Source organism: Odontomachus brunneus, unplaced genomic scaffold (assembly GCF_010583005.1).
Source record: "Odontomachus brunneus isolate Ranch 3 - 2012 unplaced genomic scaffold, Obru_v1 Obru_scaffold_057, whole genome shotgun sequence".
In the NCBI taxonomy this organism is placed as follows: domain Eukaryota; kingdom Metazoa; phylum Arthropoda; class Insecta; order Hymenoptera; family Formicidae; genus Odontomachus; species Odontomachus brunneus.
In genome coordinates this window covers 1851043-1864667 of record NW_022639507.1, presented here as the reverse complement: position 1 = coordinate 1864667, position 13625 = coordinate 1851043, and the positions used below count along the sequence as shown (strand labels likewise).

The 13625-nt window shown below is 37.8% G+C and overlaps 3 protein-coding genes across 4 annotated transcripts in view; 1 reads left to right on the top strand and 2 right to left on the bottom strand.

Annotated features, from left to right (window-relative positions):
* The window catches only part of LOC116845698 (metallophosphoesterase 1-like), a 15372-nt gene extending 5019 nt beyond the window's left edge, over positions 1–10353 (bottom strand). The window contains exons 1-8 of the mRNA XM_032818706.1: positions 10004–10353; positions 9754–9899; positions 9580–9650; positions 9349–9489; positions 9049–9216; positions 8880–8965; positions 8638–8760; positions 7010–7150 (exon numbers count right to left, since the gene is read on the bottom strand). Coding sequence (XP_032674597.1) covers positions 7010–7150; positions 8638–8760; positions 8880–8965; positions 9049–9216; positions 9349–9489; positions 9580–9650; positions 9754–9899; positions 10004–10114 — 987 coding nt within the window. The 5' untranslated portion in view covers positions 10115–10353. The remainder of the gene's footprint in view (positions 1–7009; positions 7151–8637; positions 8761–8879; positions 8966–9048; positions 9217–9348; positions 9490–9579; positions 9651–9753; positions 9900–10003) is intronic.
* Positions 1428–6088, top strand: LOC116845694 (transmembrane 9 superfamily member 4). Of its 2 annotated transcripts, none has more exons than XM_032818698.1 (10): positions 1428–1575; positions 2187–2437; positions 2664–2810; positions 2890–3048; positions 3136–3416; positions 3513–3731; positions 3823–3980; positions 4339–4598; positions 4683–4866; positions 4990–6088. In XM_032818698.1, exons 1-10 carry the CDS (start codon positions 1573–1575, stop codon positions 5227–5229), a joined length of 1902 nt encoding a protein of 633 aa, XP_032674589.1. In that variant the 5' UTR covers positions 1428–1572; the 3' UTR covers positions 5230–6088. The 2 variants fall into 2 exon arrangements, with proteins under 2 accessions (XP_032674589.1, XP_032674590.1); XM_032818699.1 differs by having other exon boundaries at positions 1436–1575; positions 2192–2437.
* A 238-nt stretch (positions 10354–10591) lies between the features above and the next one.
* Positions 10592–13287, bottom strand: LOC116845695 (cell division control protein 6 homolog). The gene is made up of 4 exons (XM_032818700.1): positions 12970–13287; positions 11784–12704; positions 11266–11462; positions 10592–11185 (listed from the first exon to the last, which is right to left on the bottom strand). Exons 1-4 carry the CDS (start codon positions 13250–13252, stop codon positions 10952–10954), a joined length of 1635 nt encoding a protein of 544 aa, XP_032674591.1. The 5' UTR covers positions 13253–13287; the 3' UTR covers positions 10592–10951.
* Positions 13288–13625: the final 338 nt, after the last annotated feature.

Sequence of the window (13625 nt, the reverse complement as noted above, 5' to 3'; positions counted from 1 at the left end):
AATCGACGCCGAATCGAAGCGTGTCGCCGCTTCGGCTACATACATGTATGTATGTGACACAGCGAGCGGTGTGTAATACAAAATCGTGTGCTCAAAGGTAATTATCTTTCTTTTTTTTCGACGTCGTGGTAGAAAAATGACAGCGCGCATTTAGAAGATTATTTTATAAGACAGTTTAAGGTCACGTTAAAACTGTAATATGTTTCTGTGATAAAAAAAAAAAAAAAAAAAAAAAAAAAGAAAGACAGGTCGAGAACACTTACAAGCGGTGCCATTAATTTTTCCCGTGATCGCGACGCGATGCTAGTAAGCTAGTCGACGGACCCGGCCACTGTTTATTTACGTCGAATCGGATGTTTGTGTACACACGGGCTACGCGGTGTCGGGCTCGCGGATAATTTTTCGCGAAAGCGTTCGCGCGGTCTCGCCGCCAGGCTAAGTCCACCGCAGCACAGCCCTCGCGTAGAGCGGGTGGAAAAACGCGAGGCGAAGAGCGTTTGCCCCGGTGTCGACGGTGTTTCATTCAAGAAACGGAAAACGCGGTAAATTTCGTTCGTAGAAACGCGGTCGGTTGGCGTTTTCGGTGGACTTTTCGCGACGGAGATCGCGCCGGGCCGGGACGGTCGGAAAAATGTCCGCCTGGCGAAAGTACGGGAAAAAAGCGCAATAATCTGCTGCCATCTTTCCTATTTACTAATGGATGACAGCGGAAAAAAAAACAATCAAAAATTCCCAATAGACCTGGCAGAAAAATGCGCTGGTTTCGGCCGGCGCGACGGAATAACGGCGCGATAACGCGCGGACGGCTTACCACTCACCTGCACCATGGTTCCGAAAGAAAAATTAACCCAACAGACGCATATCCAAACAACGTAACTTGTAATTAAACGAGTCCCCACGTGGGACGATATTTTCCTTTTCGGGGGTATATTTTTTCGCTTGGAAAAGTCTGGTCAGTAGAGCGACTGTCACACGATGTCACTATGGGCCGTATACTACCGTCAGGTCGCCGTCAACCCATCGTCGCTGATTTCTCCCGATTTTTCCGACCTTGCTGCATGCTCCACGCCGCGCTTGACGTGCGGAAAAATTGCGTTTTGTGTCTCAACGAGACACGACTTCCGTTCGCACGCTCGGCCAAAGGTGCGGCGCCATCTTCGAAGCACGATTGACCAAGCGGCGACTATCGAACGCGAATACTCGTTGACACGATCGTGTTTCACCTTCGGAGGAGACGTGAGATAATCTGAAAAAACTCAAATTTCCTTTCAAATATGCACGATTCGAAATTGAATTCGTGAACAATTCGATTTCCGTCTCACGGGTCTCTGTGCGTAGGGAACTTTCGCGCCGCTGTTCGCGCCAGAGGTCGCTCGGGTCGCCCGTCTAGGGAACTTGATACGAGGGCTGGCCGCCGTTGGCGCGCCGGCAGTCGCGTTCCGTGGTTTAGTTCAGCGCGAAGTCAACTTCATTTTTGACGTGATAGTGGTGGGTGAATGAAGTGGTGGCAATCGAAGACGAGACTGCGAGAGACGGCGTGGCGCGCCTTCATTGGGAATAATATCGTGTAGAATGGTAGGTGTTCGTCAGGATGCGGCGTTTTCGGGGCGAGATGCTTCGCAGGATCAAGCGAATGCGACTGGCTGACACACCGATTGTGCCTCGCCACCGTGTTTTCCGTTCTTGCCGAGCGGGCACCGAGTGCGCCCCGTGATAATGCTGTCAAAACGAAATTGACAGTACGATTCGTCGCCGAGCGCGGTAAATACTCGCGCGAGTGACGCCGTCGCGCTCGTTTCTCCGGTCGTTTCGCTTGGGTTTACGCCTGGAGGTGTCCAAGCACCGATTACGTTTGCGCTTCCTGCACGCGTGTCTACGCGGCACTCCGCTGTGTGTTCACGTGTCATTTTGACGTGAGTTCACGCGAAAAAAATGATGTTATGTACGTTGAGTATGATTGCATTTTTATTTACCGCGATATGCTCGTTGCATAAGCGTTCATCGCGGTCATCTCTTGGCCCCGACGTGAGACCGCTCCATGGGCGGGAAGAGATCGTTCTGTTTACGCGAACGTGCCGTTCTGTGTGACGCGAACGTGTCATTGATTGACGATTTTTTTCACGCGAGCCAATACACGTCGTTCAGTAGAATGATTCTGTATTAATTGAGTAAACTTTCTGATGCAGGGCAGATTACAGAGGAATGGTGCTGTACTAGTGGTAATATCCCTTTTAATAGGAACCAATGGCTTCTATGTGCCTGGAGTTGCACCAGTGGAGTTCAGAAAGGGCCAGAAGATCGATGTCAAGGCTGTCAAAATGACTAGCGTACATACGCAATTACCATATGAATATTATTCTATTCCATTTTGCTTGCCCAAAAATGGAGCTTTTATCTATAAATCTGAGAATCTGGGAGAAGTATTGCGTGGAGACAGGTGAGATAATTTTATATAACTTTCAGAAAAAATTTAAATTTAAGAAGTTTTTCATTATCTCATCTTAATCATTGTAGCTTTTATTCTGAACTTTCTTGCCAATAAAATATAGCTTATAAGCTTTGTGATTGACTTTTAGTCATATCTAGAGGCACTTTTATCAATAAAAGAGTTCAGAATAAGAACTTGTAACTGCAACATTAATAATCTCCATTTAATATTCTAGGATAGTAAATACTCCTTATGAAGTTGTAATGGGAGAAGATGTTAGCTGCAAACTCCTGTGCCATGAACCGTCCAGCTTGATGAATTGGAGCGAATACAATTCCCAACAAGTTATCGATATGATTGAACATGAATATTCTGTGCATTTGTTAGAGCATTTTTGTTATAATTATTGAAAAAGAGTCTCTTTCCTATGCTTACTGCTTATCCTGAATATTCTATTTCAGATTAATAGATAACCTACCAGCAGCCACCAAGAAGAAGATCCATAAAGATACTAATAAGGTGGTTGTTTATCAAGGATATCGACTAGGTGGCAAGATGAACGACCAGGCATACATCAATAATTATCTCAACTTGAAATTAAGCTACCACAAACACGGCGAGTCAGTATTCCGTTACACTTGTTTACACGCCTTATAATTTCCACGAGTGTATTGAACGCACCGAAATCATCTCTTTCATTGATTCAGAAACGAGTTTAGAGTAGTTGGATTTGAAGTTGAGGCTCATTCCGTCGACACGTCTCAATTGCAATTCGACGGGAACACCTGCATCCGACCGGACTTCAACAAAGTGAGCCCGCAATTCGTCAGTCCCACGGGCACGAAGCTTTTGTTCTTGTACTCGGTGGAATGGAGCCAGTCGGATGTAAGCTGGGCGAGCAGATGGGACATGTACTTGGGCATGAGCGACGTCGAGATACATTGGTTCTCTATCATCAATTCTCTCATTGTTGTCTTCTTCTTGTCCGGTAAGACGTAACAGAGTATCATGAATCCCACGTTAAGGTGAAAGTATCATTACCCGGAAACCTAATTCCGGATTTTTCAATTGCATTATCCGACAGGGATTTTGACGATGATCATGGTGAGGACGCTTAGGAGAGACATAGCTCGTTACAACGCCGGAGAGAGCGACAGTCTGGCAGGCTTGGACGAAACGATCGAGGAAACCGGCTGGAAATTGGTGCACGGAGACGTGTTCCGGCCACCTATTAACTCCCGTTTGTTTGCCGCTGTGATCGGCAGTGGCATCCAGATCTTCTTCATGGCTCTCATTACGATATGTAGGATCATATTGTTTATATGGCGGCAACTCCATACAAACTTTACGGCGTATATAATGTGTTTTTTAAACGTGTCTCTTCATTTTCACAGTCTTCGCGATGCTGGGAATGCTCTCACCAGCGAGTCGAGGAGCTTTGGGTACCTGCGCGATATTTTTGTACGTGTTTTCCGGCTTGGTCGCTGGCTACTTTTCTGCACGATTATACAAGACTATGCGAGGTCGAGAATGGAGAAAAGCTGCTTTATTGGTAAGAATAATGTAACATGATGCAAGAAATTGATTTCTACATTATTTTCTTCATCATTGGCGGAATATTTTAGGTTGGTGTGCAGAAAATTAGTCATTTTTTATAGAAAGTTTATTAGAAAGAAAATATGAAGTAAAAATACTGAATAAATTATAAAAAAATAATTGAAATAAAAGATAGGAAATCCTTTTTTTTTTAGAAAAATACCGTGGCAATGTTCATTTTATTCGTTACAATTATTAATTCTTTGAGATTAATTTTGTTTTTTATTTTATTTGGCAAGCATGACAAACCTTTTGTAATGACCTGATGCATCAGTTTCTATGTAAAGATCACTAATAGCTATCCATGATTGCAGACAGCGACTCTTTATCCTGCTGTTGTCTTTTCGACGTGCTTCTTTTTGAATTTCTTCATATGGGGTAAGCAAAGCTCCGGCGCGGTTCCCTTCAGCACGATGGTGGTTCTGCTGTGTCTCTGGTTCGGCATATCACTTCCTCTCGTCTATCTTGGCTATTTCTTTGGTTATCGTAAGCAACCCTTCACTCATCCGGTCAGAACAAATCAGATTCCCAGGCAAGTTCCTGACCAGCTGTGGTACATGAATCCAATATTGTGGTAAGTTTAAAGTAATAACGATCATTTTAATTTAGTTTTTAATCTCAGTATCGACTATTAAGGAAATAAAATTTTGTTTTGCAGCACATTGATGGCCGGAATCTTGCCGTTTGGCGCGGTATTCATCGAACTTTTCTTCATTTTAACTGCACTGTGGGAGAATCAGTTCTATTATCTCTTCGGATTCCTATTTCTCGTCTTCTGCATCCTTGTAATCTCATGCTCGCAAATATCGATAGTCATGGTCTACTTCCAATTATGTGGCGAGGTATGAAAGAAATATCAAATCTAATCAAGCTACACTGAGCTTATTTTGTTTTTTTTTTTTTTTTTTGTAAGTCTTGACGCGCGTGAACACACTTAAACGTTTATTATGATGTTTAATTCACAGGACTACAGGTGGTGGTGGCGCAGTTTCATAGTGAGTGGAGGCTCGGCGGTCTACGTGTTAGCTTATTCCATTTTTTACTTCATGACGAAGTTGGAAATCACCGAATTAGTACCGACCCTCATGTACTTCGGTTACACCGCGCTGATGGTTCTCACATTTTGGCTACTGACCGGTACAATCGGCTTCTTCGCCGCATACACGTTTATTAGGAAAATATACGCAGCCGTTAAGATAGACTAGTCAAAATCTATCAATAGTAGTTGCAGTGACATTTGTGGGAGTAATATTAATTTTAATTTAATCGAGAGAGAGTAAAAGAGAAAAAGAAAGGGAGAGACTGGAAGCGAGAGGAAAAGCTTAAGTTTCTTCTGTAGTTATAGGAATTACGATGAAAGTGCAGACGTATATTTCCATCTTCCACGGGATTTTGAATGACAAACATTTATACATTCTGTGACTGATGTGTACGAATATATTCGATATAATGTCAATATAATGTTTCTACATGTTCATCCGCCATTGACAAGTATAACGAATCTATTTTATTTAATTTAGTCGCGATTTTCCCCTGTAAAGTACTTACGATTCATAGAACGCGCAAAGAGAAAGAGGGATAAAGTTGAAGAGAATAAGAGAAGAAAATCTAAGAGAAATTTAACGTTAACAATGGGATGTTGGCTATATCAATATCGTTCCTCGTCGACGAGAGGACACTGTAAAAATGTTCAAGTATGTGATATTAGTGATGGTCAATAATGCAGAAGTATTACGGCGGTGTCGGACAAGTTATGTACTCACGAATGAACGATTGTCAAATGAATATGTATCACCGTGTCGTCACCGTTGATACATGATGATACATGTATATTTTATATTCGTGAATGTACGTATGTATTTAAAGTTGTCGTTCGTCATTCGTGAGTATGTTTTCGCAACCGACACCGCGCTATAGCCGATAACGAGCCAGTTTAAAGTTATCGTTCGTCTCCTTTAGCATAAGGATACAAGCGGTTTTGCAACTGTCCCCAAACCAGGTCATTGTTACGACAAGTGCAGTATAATGTAAGAATAAGAATACAAAAATTTGTGTATTTAATTATGTTCAAACGAATCTAATTACACACTTCATTCCTCAGCGATACATATCTCAAATTCCGCGCGTCGAGTTCCGTCGAGTCTTTGACAACATAACAGCATTTTTTTTCTTTTTTCCATATATTTACGTAATATTATATATCGAGATGTGTAACTTATATAAAAGAATTTTTTCTTAGTAAATTTTGCATTTTCGCAAGTAGCAGAAGTTCTATATACATCGAGACTAATGTTAAATATGATATATCACAAAGTAAGTATTTTATACTATCACTAATGTAAATAATGTGTAATTGATATTATGATAAAAGTGTATACAAATGTCTTATAAATATTCCGAGAATTATATCTCCATTAATCACAACTGTATATAGAGTTATTGCACATTCGCTCGCATTTGTAACATTGAGATTCAATGAACGACGAAAGCCAAATTACTCAAGGCATCTTCAAGCGAGAATACGCGAGCCGCCTCGGTCTGAGTTTTATAATCAAATATATCACTGTGCATGTGAGACTAACATTATAAATTATGATCACGGTAGACTCCACGGGCATGTAACACTTCGATACGGCATAATTTTTAGGTGTAAAAGTTCCCTGAAATTAAAAAAGAAATGTCGTTTATAGATACACATACATACACACACACATATCCTAAAAAAAATATATATATATATATAATTTATCATAACACTATAAAAGGTTATAATTACAATACAAAGAATTTCAACTAAACCACGATTGTTTTTGTCTTTTAAAATTCCCGGAGACATTAAAATTATTGGCAACTAAAAATTTTCGAACATTATATATTAAAAAGAATTTAAGAGTGCTCTCTAGTACTAAAAAATCATTTTATTTGTAATAAATTTGTATCCCAAGGAGTTAATGAATTAATGTCAAAGTGAAAGTTAAGATTTACCATCAAGAGGGACGGGTTCACTTTGTTACGCCAGCTGAAAGACGGGATTGTAAATTCCAGGATGTCGTCTCGATGTATCCTTCTACAGCCGTGATGAGTGTGGCCAGCGACGATTAGTCGCGGATTCAAAATATCCAGTAGCTTTATTTCGAACAATCATTAATTCGTGTATCAATTTATATTTACATTAACAAGTGTGTACAAATATAAAGACTCTGACTATATACAATAAATCGCTAGAAAAGATCAATGAAAGGCAAATGAGAGTCAAATACCGCTGGTGTAATAGCGAGAACATTTATACAATTGACAAAAATTACAATAAAAATCCAGCGAACATTTCGGACTCATTCCGAGCAATCTTCAGCGCATACTATACAACTATAAAAAGTTCTTTCGCAAATACTATGAAACGTGGGAGCTGACTGCAGCTATAACCGATTAAATTCTTCTCGAGCAACGATATTCAGCGATGCCCAGATTAATTGATCTGTAGATCGATATTCGATGTTCCCAAAAAACCTATAATGGTTATAAATGGAACAGTGCAACTAATATGATACAAAGGCAAGCATATCGATGATATCAATTCAACAGTAAACATCGAATCACGTCCGAATAAAGATCTTCCTTGGTCGATGTGTAACCAGGTTACAAATAACGCCAATATACAGGGTGTCATACACACTCTCCTCCGGGCATTTTGTGGGGACATAGAACAGGTTGAGGTGAACATAAAAGTCCTGTACCGTTTTGCGATATTCGCAATAATTATCGAGATATTAATTCTAAAAAATTTAATTAAATGATCATGCAGGATATAGTAAATGAGTTATAATAGCGACGACTGCCGTCGTGTACTTATACTTTAGGTCAAATTGAACAAAAAAGTCCTCTACCATTTTGCAAATAATCACATAAATTTTTAATTATTAATTAAAGAAGGTGAGTGCATTATCACGCAAAATCGTACAATAATCTTCTTTAATTAATAATTAAAAATCTATGTGATTATTTGGAAAATGGTAGAGGACTTTTTTGTTCAATTTGATCTAAAGTATAAGTACACGACGGCAGTCGTCGCTACTATAACCATTTACCATATTCTGCATGATCATTTATAAGTTTTCTACAATATTTCGATAATTATTGCGAATATTGCAAAACGGTATAGGACTTTACGTCCACACAAAATGCCCGGAGGAGAGTGTGAGACACCCTGTATATGTAAACAAAAATTGATAAACAGAGAAAACGTTACATTTGGAACTATCTAAATCCTAGAGAACTTGTCTATTATGTTATAATAAGTATTGTTCAGTGTTGTCAGTGATTTCCGAACATAGGCTATTTGAAAATCACGAATTTCATTGGGAAAACGTAAAAATTTTAGATAGAGGACAAAATTATAACAAACGAGGTATTTCTGAGATGATTTTCATAAAACGACAACAATATGGCTTAAATTTAATTTCTAACATCGATTTTTAGTGTAATTTTTGTTAATTGTATAAATAATTGTTCTCGCTGTTACACCAGCTGTATTTGACTCTCATTTGCCTTTTATTGATCTTATATAGCGATTTATCAACAAGTGTGAATGCAACATGTAAAATGATTAAATGTACTTGTTCTGATGCTTCCTTCGACAGGCATTCCCATCGCTCGCGGAATTTGATACCCTTTATGTCATCGGGTGCCTGATCCAATTCGTTGCAGATTTCGTCGGATTCTCGATACATTGGATAGTGCTGATTAAAGAATATATTTTTAATTTCGACTATCTATACAATCTCGTTATACTTTGTGTGTAAATTATATAAATATATTATACATATATTCTATAAAAATTACAGGCAAAGGGACTGACTTGTAACAATATAGGCCTGCTGTATCTAGAAATTAAGCTTGCATTGTTACAATAATTGCTCATCTTTCTCGCACATTTTAGATCTTCTGCAATGTGACATGGATAGTTTAACTAATCAATTATGTAGATTTCAACATAATACTATGAGAACACATAGATGATAGCTCACTGGCTATTTTGTTCACTGCAAATTCCGTGGGCTTGCATAGAAAACATCCATCTGCTTCTAATGCCATACTGTTAATCAATATAAAATGATTGTCTCTTATACTCACTCGTCGTACAGTCGGGCTTTTCAACCCATTAATGAAACGCTCATTACGATATGGCGTAATCGCTGAAAATATGCCCAGTTATTATAAATTATTATAGTTATTATAAGTAACGATTTCTCCATCCAATTTAATCAAAGGAATCTACAAATCTGCTCCAAGTTTCCAAAATCTGCAATTTCAGAAGTTCATCGTACCATAGTGAAATCCCATGTCGTGATTGCCAGCAACAACATAAAGATATGTGTTCTTAGGTGTATAAAACAAGGAGTGGAATCTCTGTATGTAATTCTCAAATTCTTTTAAACTACACCATTGTCCTTCATCAAAAATATCACCTATACCAAAAATATTATATTATACTAATAAAGATAAATTCTCAGAATATTTCAAGATTAATAATATTTATATTAATCATTATTACATACCCAATATGAAAACTATATCTGGTTTGTGTATTGTCATCATTGTTTGGAAAGCCCTATACATTTGCCATTCCCTAGAAATCATTCTTCTTTAAGAGATAAGGATTTTTTAAACTGTTACTGCCAATATGTTTTGTATCGATAGAAATTTGTATACTAATATTGAAAAATACAAACCTTCGCAATTTATCAAACCAATGACCTTCTCTAGAACCTAACAAGTGAGTATCTGCAATAAACATAGCTCTTACAGGTTTATCAATCGGTTCTGTCTGCGATACAGTCAAATCTTCTTTTCTAGGATCTAAAATAGGCCATCTGCACTGAAATGCAAAAATGCAACTATTAAAATTATAAAACAACACAGACTAACTGTTTCAAGTAATTTGAGTGTGTATTAAATTAACAAAATATATTAAAGACTTACCTGTACAAGTACTATATAATATATAAAATGTTCACAAAAACACATTGTAAATATTAATCCTAAAGCCGCATTGAACAATATTTTTGGGAACCTTGTCCTGAGATAAAACATCTTTGAGATTCAGATTGAGTTTGAAATTCATATAATATCATTAACTAGAATTGTCACAATTTTACATCGATTACACCAAGTACACATTATACAGCACGTAACAATGTAAAATATCACTGTAAGCAAATCAGATCATTTTACTGCTTGTTTACTTTGCACAAGTGTAAACAATGCAAATTAGGATTTCTTTTTTATTAAATCTAACCTAACATACCTAACCCAGGCTCCGTTCCGAAATTCACTAAAATTCTATAATATACGTAACATAAACTATAGATTTTCAGTACTGGCAGTATATTTCGGAACGCAGCCCCAGTAGACTGCCAGCACCATCTAGCGGTGCACAAGAATCACGATTCACTTGAGAAAAATCTTTATTTTTGGAAGAATACAGTTCGCTATTTAGATTATAAAACCGTATTTATTTGAAAACATCTATAAATTTCATATCTGGTTAAATATCATTAAATATTTATATATTCAAAATAATTTATTGATGAATTGTCAAAGTCTACATTTTCGCATTGTTCACATAATAAGTATCAACAGGCTCAGTGACGCATTCCGTATACGCATTTGTAATTTTAATACAATGCAAAAGTCCAGTCTTTTATGGATTACTATCTAACAGGTATTTGGATCAATTATAACATTATGGCGTGCTATAACATCACAAAGTTTCAATAATATATATATATATAAAACAATGATAGAACCACCCAAAGGGGTGCAATCGAGATGCTTCTGTATATGCGTAGTCTATAAAATATAAACGATATACTTATATAAAATAAATTACGTGACAAACAAAGACACAAGTGTGCGACGTCAGCTGTTCTACAAGCAAGTCGTGTCGCTGATAATCTCGGCCATCATGTCCTTGTCTTGCAAGGCTGAGTCCAACTCCGATTGATTCCATTGCAAGTTTACCTTGGACAGACGCGACTGCTTCTTGCCGACGATTGTCAGAGTGCCTCTTGTCTCTATCAGTGAACACATGTTCAGGAATTCGGAGAAATCGGAGGCGCATATATTTCGTTTCTTGCAGACCTTCTTATATACATCGTGCAACTGAAACGAAGCGAAAAAATCGTCGTTGAGAAATTTCAGCGAGACTATACGGTTCTAACATGACTTTTGCATGAACTTACTCTCCCGACAGTGACAATCTTGTTTCTCCCTTTATTCAAGATGAGTAACAGGGAGCAAAGTAGTAACTTCTGCTGAATAGGAAACGTGTCCTTGTTGAAGTTCTGCGTGCTTCCATAGACTCCGTTTAAAACCGTAACTACCTCTTTCAAGTCGGCCGGTCTCTCCGTTATTTCCGCTTGCTTCTTTGAATTTATATCTGAATGACAAAAGACAGAAATATTAGATGTTGTGTGTTATTTTCTCAATTATTTATTAATCTCATAATTTATTTCATATATCATTGCATAGTGTACTTCACTGTTAACTGAAGTGAAGGAATAAGTTGATATCCATAACTGAGCCAAAGAGTAACTTACGGATATCCATTGCGAAATTAAATTGACACCAAATCTTTCAAATATTTTTGAAATATTATTGAAAGATAATAATATTTGACAATAGATATTCGAATTCTTAGAGGTCTTATTCTCTCACTTCAGTTAAATTTCATCAAAGCCTGTTCATATATGTTATTTACCGTTATCGTTCGTCGGACGTAGCACTCCCGCTATTTTTTCAGACTCGGCTAGTTCAATTACTCTTCTGCTAATGTCTAAAGCACGCCTGATGTCTCCGGAGATCGCAGCCACTTTGCCCGCTAGCAACTGTATCGCGGACGGTGTAAATATATTGGACGCATCCGCTCGTTTCAATCTCGCGGATATTATGTCGGATATCTGTTGTTTGGTGTACGATGCGAAATGCATTAGCGTCGGTTTCAATTCGCATCTGGCTTGCAGCCTGGGCAATATTCTATCCGTCAAATCTAATGCGTTTGCGACACCGACTAGGATCAGCTTGGAATTTGGCAGAGACGGCCATTCGAATATAGAATACAGCACAGACTGCTTCTTGCTTTCCAATTGATCAATCTCGTCCAATACCAGAAGCAACATCTTGTGCTTGGATTTTAAATACCTTTCTATAATGGCCTTGTTATTTTTGCCAGAACTGATCGAGGTTATGGATAACTCTTGAATTATCTTTGCATAAATGGCAGCTGCAGACTTCATGGTGGTGCAATTGATATAGACACTTTTAAACTGGGATTTCAGCTCTGGTTGCTGCATTATCTTTGACAGACTAGCAGTCTTACCAGTGCCTGGGGGACCAGAGATATACAAAGAACCCGATGTCTCTTCCTCCAAATGTTTTTGGAGAAATTGCTGCAGTTTGACTAACTCACTCTCTCTACCAGGTAAGTCTTCTGTCTCAGAACTATGCAAGGCCAAACGTGCATTCTGATACTGGTTAGACTCGAATAATCGTTTAGACTGTAAATTCTTTCTATCCTCTCTTTCAGAGGATAAATTTAATCTACCTATCAGAGTGGATGGAGTTAATGGAGACTGTAACAGCTGATCCTTTTTCTGCTTAGACGGACTAGTGATATGCTCTTCTATAAAGTAAGAAAAGATAATTTGTAATGATAGATAAAATGAAATTATTGCAAAGTACAAAAAAGTTGCTGCAAATATTTTCAAAAGCAAAACAAGATAATACTTATATTGGAATTATATATAATTGCTTATACAAATATTCTATATACTAATAATTATAATAATTCTAATAATACTAATATTTTATATACTAATTCTATATACTAATAATTCTAATACTAATAATACTAATAATTCTGAGACAAAAGATTAATTATGAATTACCATTAAAGGCATTACGCTTACGACGAGTTGGTGTTTGGGCTACATTATTCGTATCGCTTTCAGCAGTTCCTCTAGTGATTGTCTCTGTTGTATTCTCAATATCTGAATCTGACTCAGATTCACTGCTGATTAAAGTGACAATCTTTTTCACTGTCGGGGTATATCTCGTCGATGTGTTTCTCGCTGTCGCTTCTGAGAAATCTTCCTTCACGACGTCCTTTTTGTGCCCGTAGAAATTGTATTTCTTCCGTATAGGAAAAGAAATTGTAGTTTGCGTGCTCATCGTGTCTCACAAGTTCGCGTCAACGTGTCAATTATTAAAGAAAGCGATATCACAGATTGCTACTTTAATCTAGAGAGAAAGAGCACAAATTGATCAATTGATAGTTTGTGGCGCTCTAACACCGAACTCTTTCATACATAAAAAATTGCAAAAGTATGTCTTTTTCCCTCCAATTGTTGCTCTCTAACCTGCGAGGTCTTTGCGATTTTTAAATCAACTTCTTTAGGTTGTCAGCACACATACTGATGTTTCATATATTCCGAATATTTCGTCAAACGTTCACGATCATCAAATTTTGCTACCGTCATCGATTTTCACTTCCAACGAAATTATAATGTAGAACAGGCTACTCTGCTCGTGATGAACACTCATA

What these genes read in the sequence shown, in the direction of transcription:
- LOC116845694 (XM_032818698.1), top strand. An exon ending in AGCTACCACAAACACGGCGA is followed by an intron (nt 3,049 to 3,135) that starts GTCAGTATTCCG and finishes TCATTGATTCAG; the next exon opens with AAACGAGTTTAGAGTAGTTG. An exon ending in GGAGAAAAGCTGCTTTATTG is followed by an intron (nt 3,981 to 4,338) that starts GTAAGAATAATG and finishes CCATGATTGCAG; the next exon opens with ACAGCGACTCTTTATCCTGC.
- LOC116845695 (XM_032818700.1), bottom strand. Translation starts at nt 13,252, where the DNA reads ATGAGCACGCAAACTACAATTTCTTTTCCTATACGGAAGAAATACAAT. An exon ending in TAAGCGTAATGCCTTTAATG is followed by an intron (nt 12,705 to 12,969) that starts GTAATTCATAAT and finishes CTTACTTTATAG; the next exon opens with AAGAGCATATCACTAGTCCG. An exon ending in ACGTCCGACGAACGATAACG is followed by an intron (nt 11,463 to 11,783) that starts GTAAATAACATA and finishes TTTGTCATTCAG; the next exon opens with ATATAAATTCAAAGAAGCAA.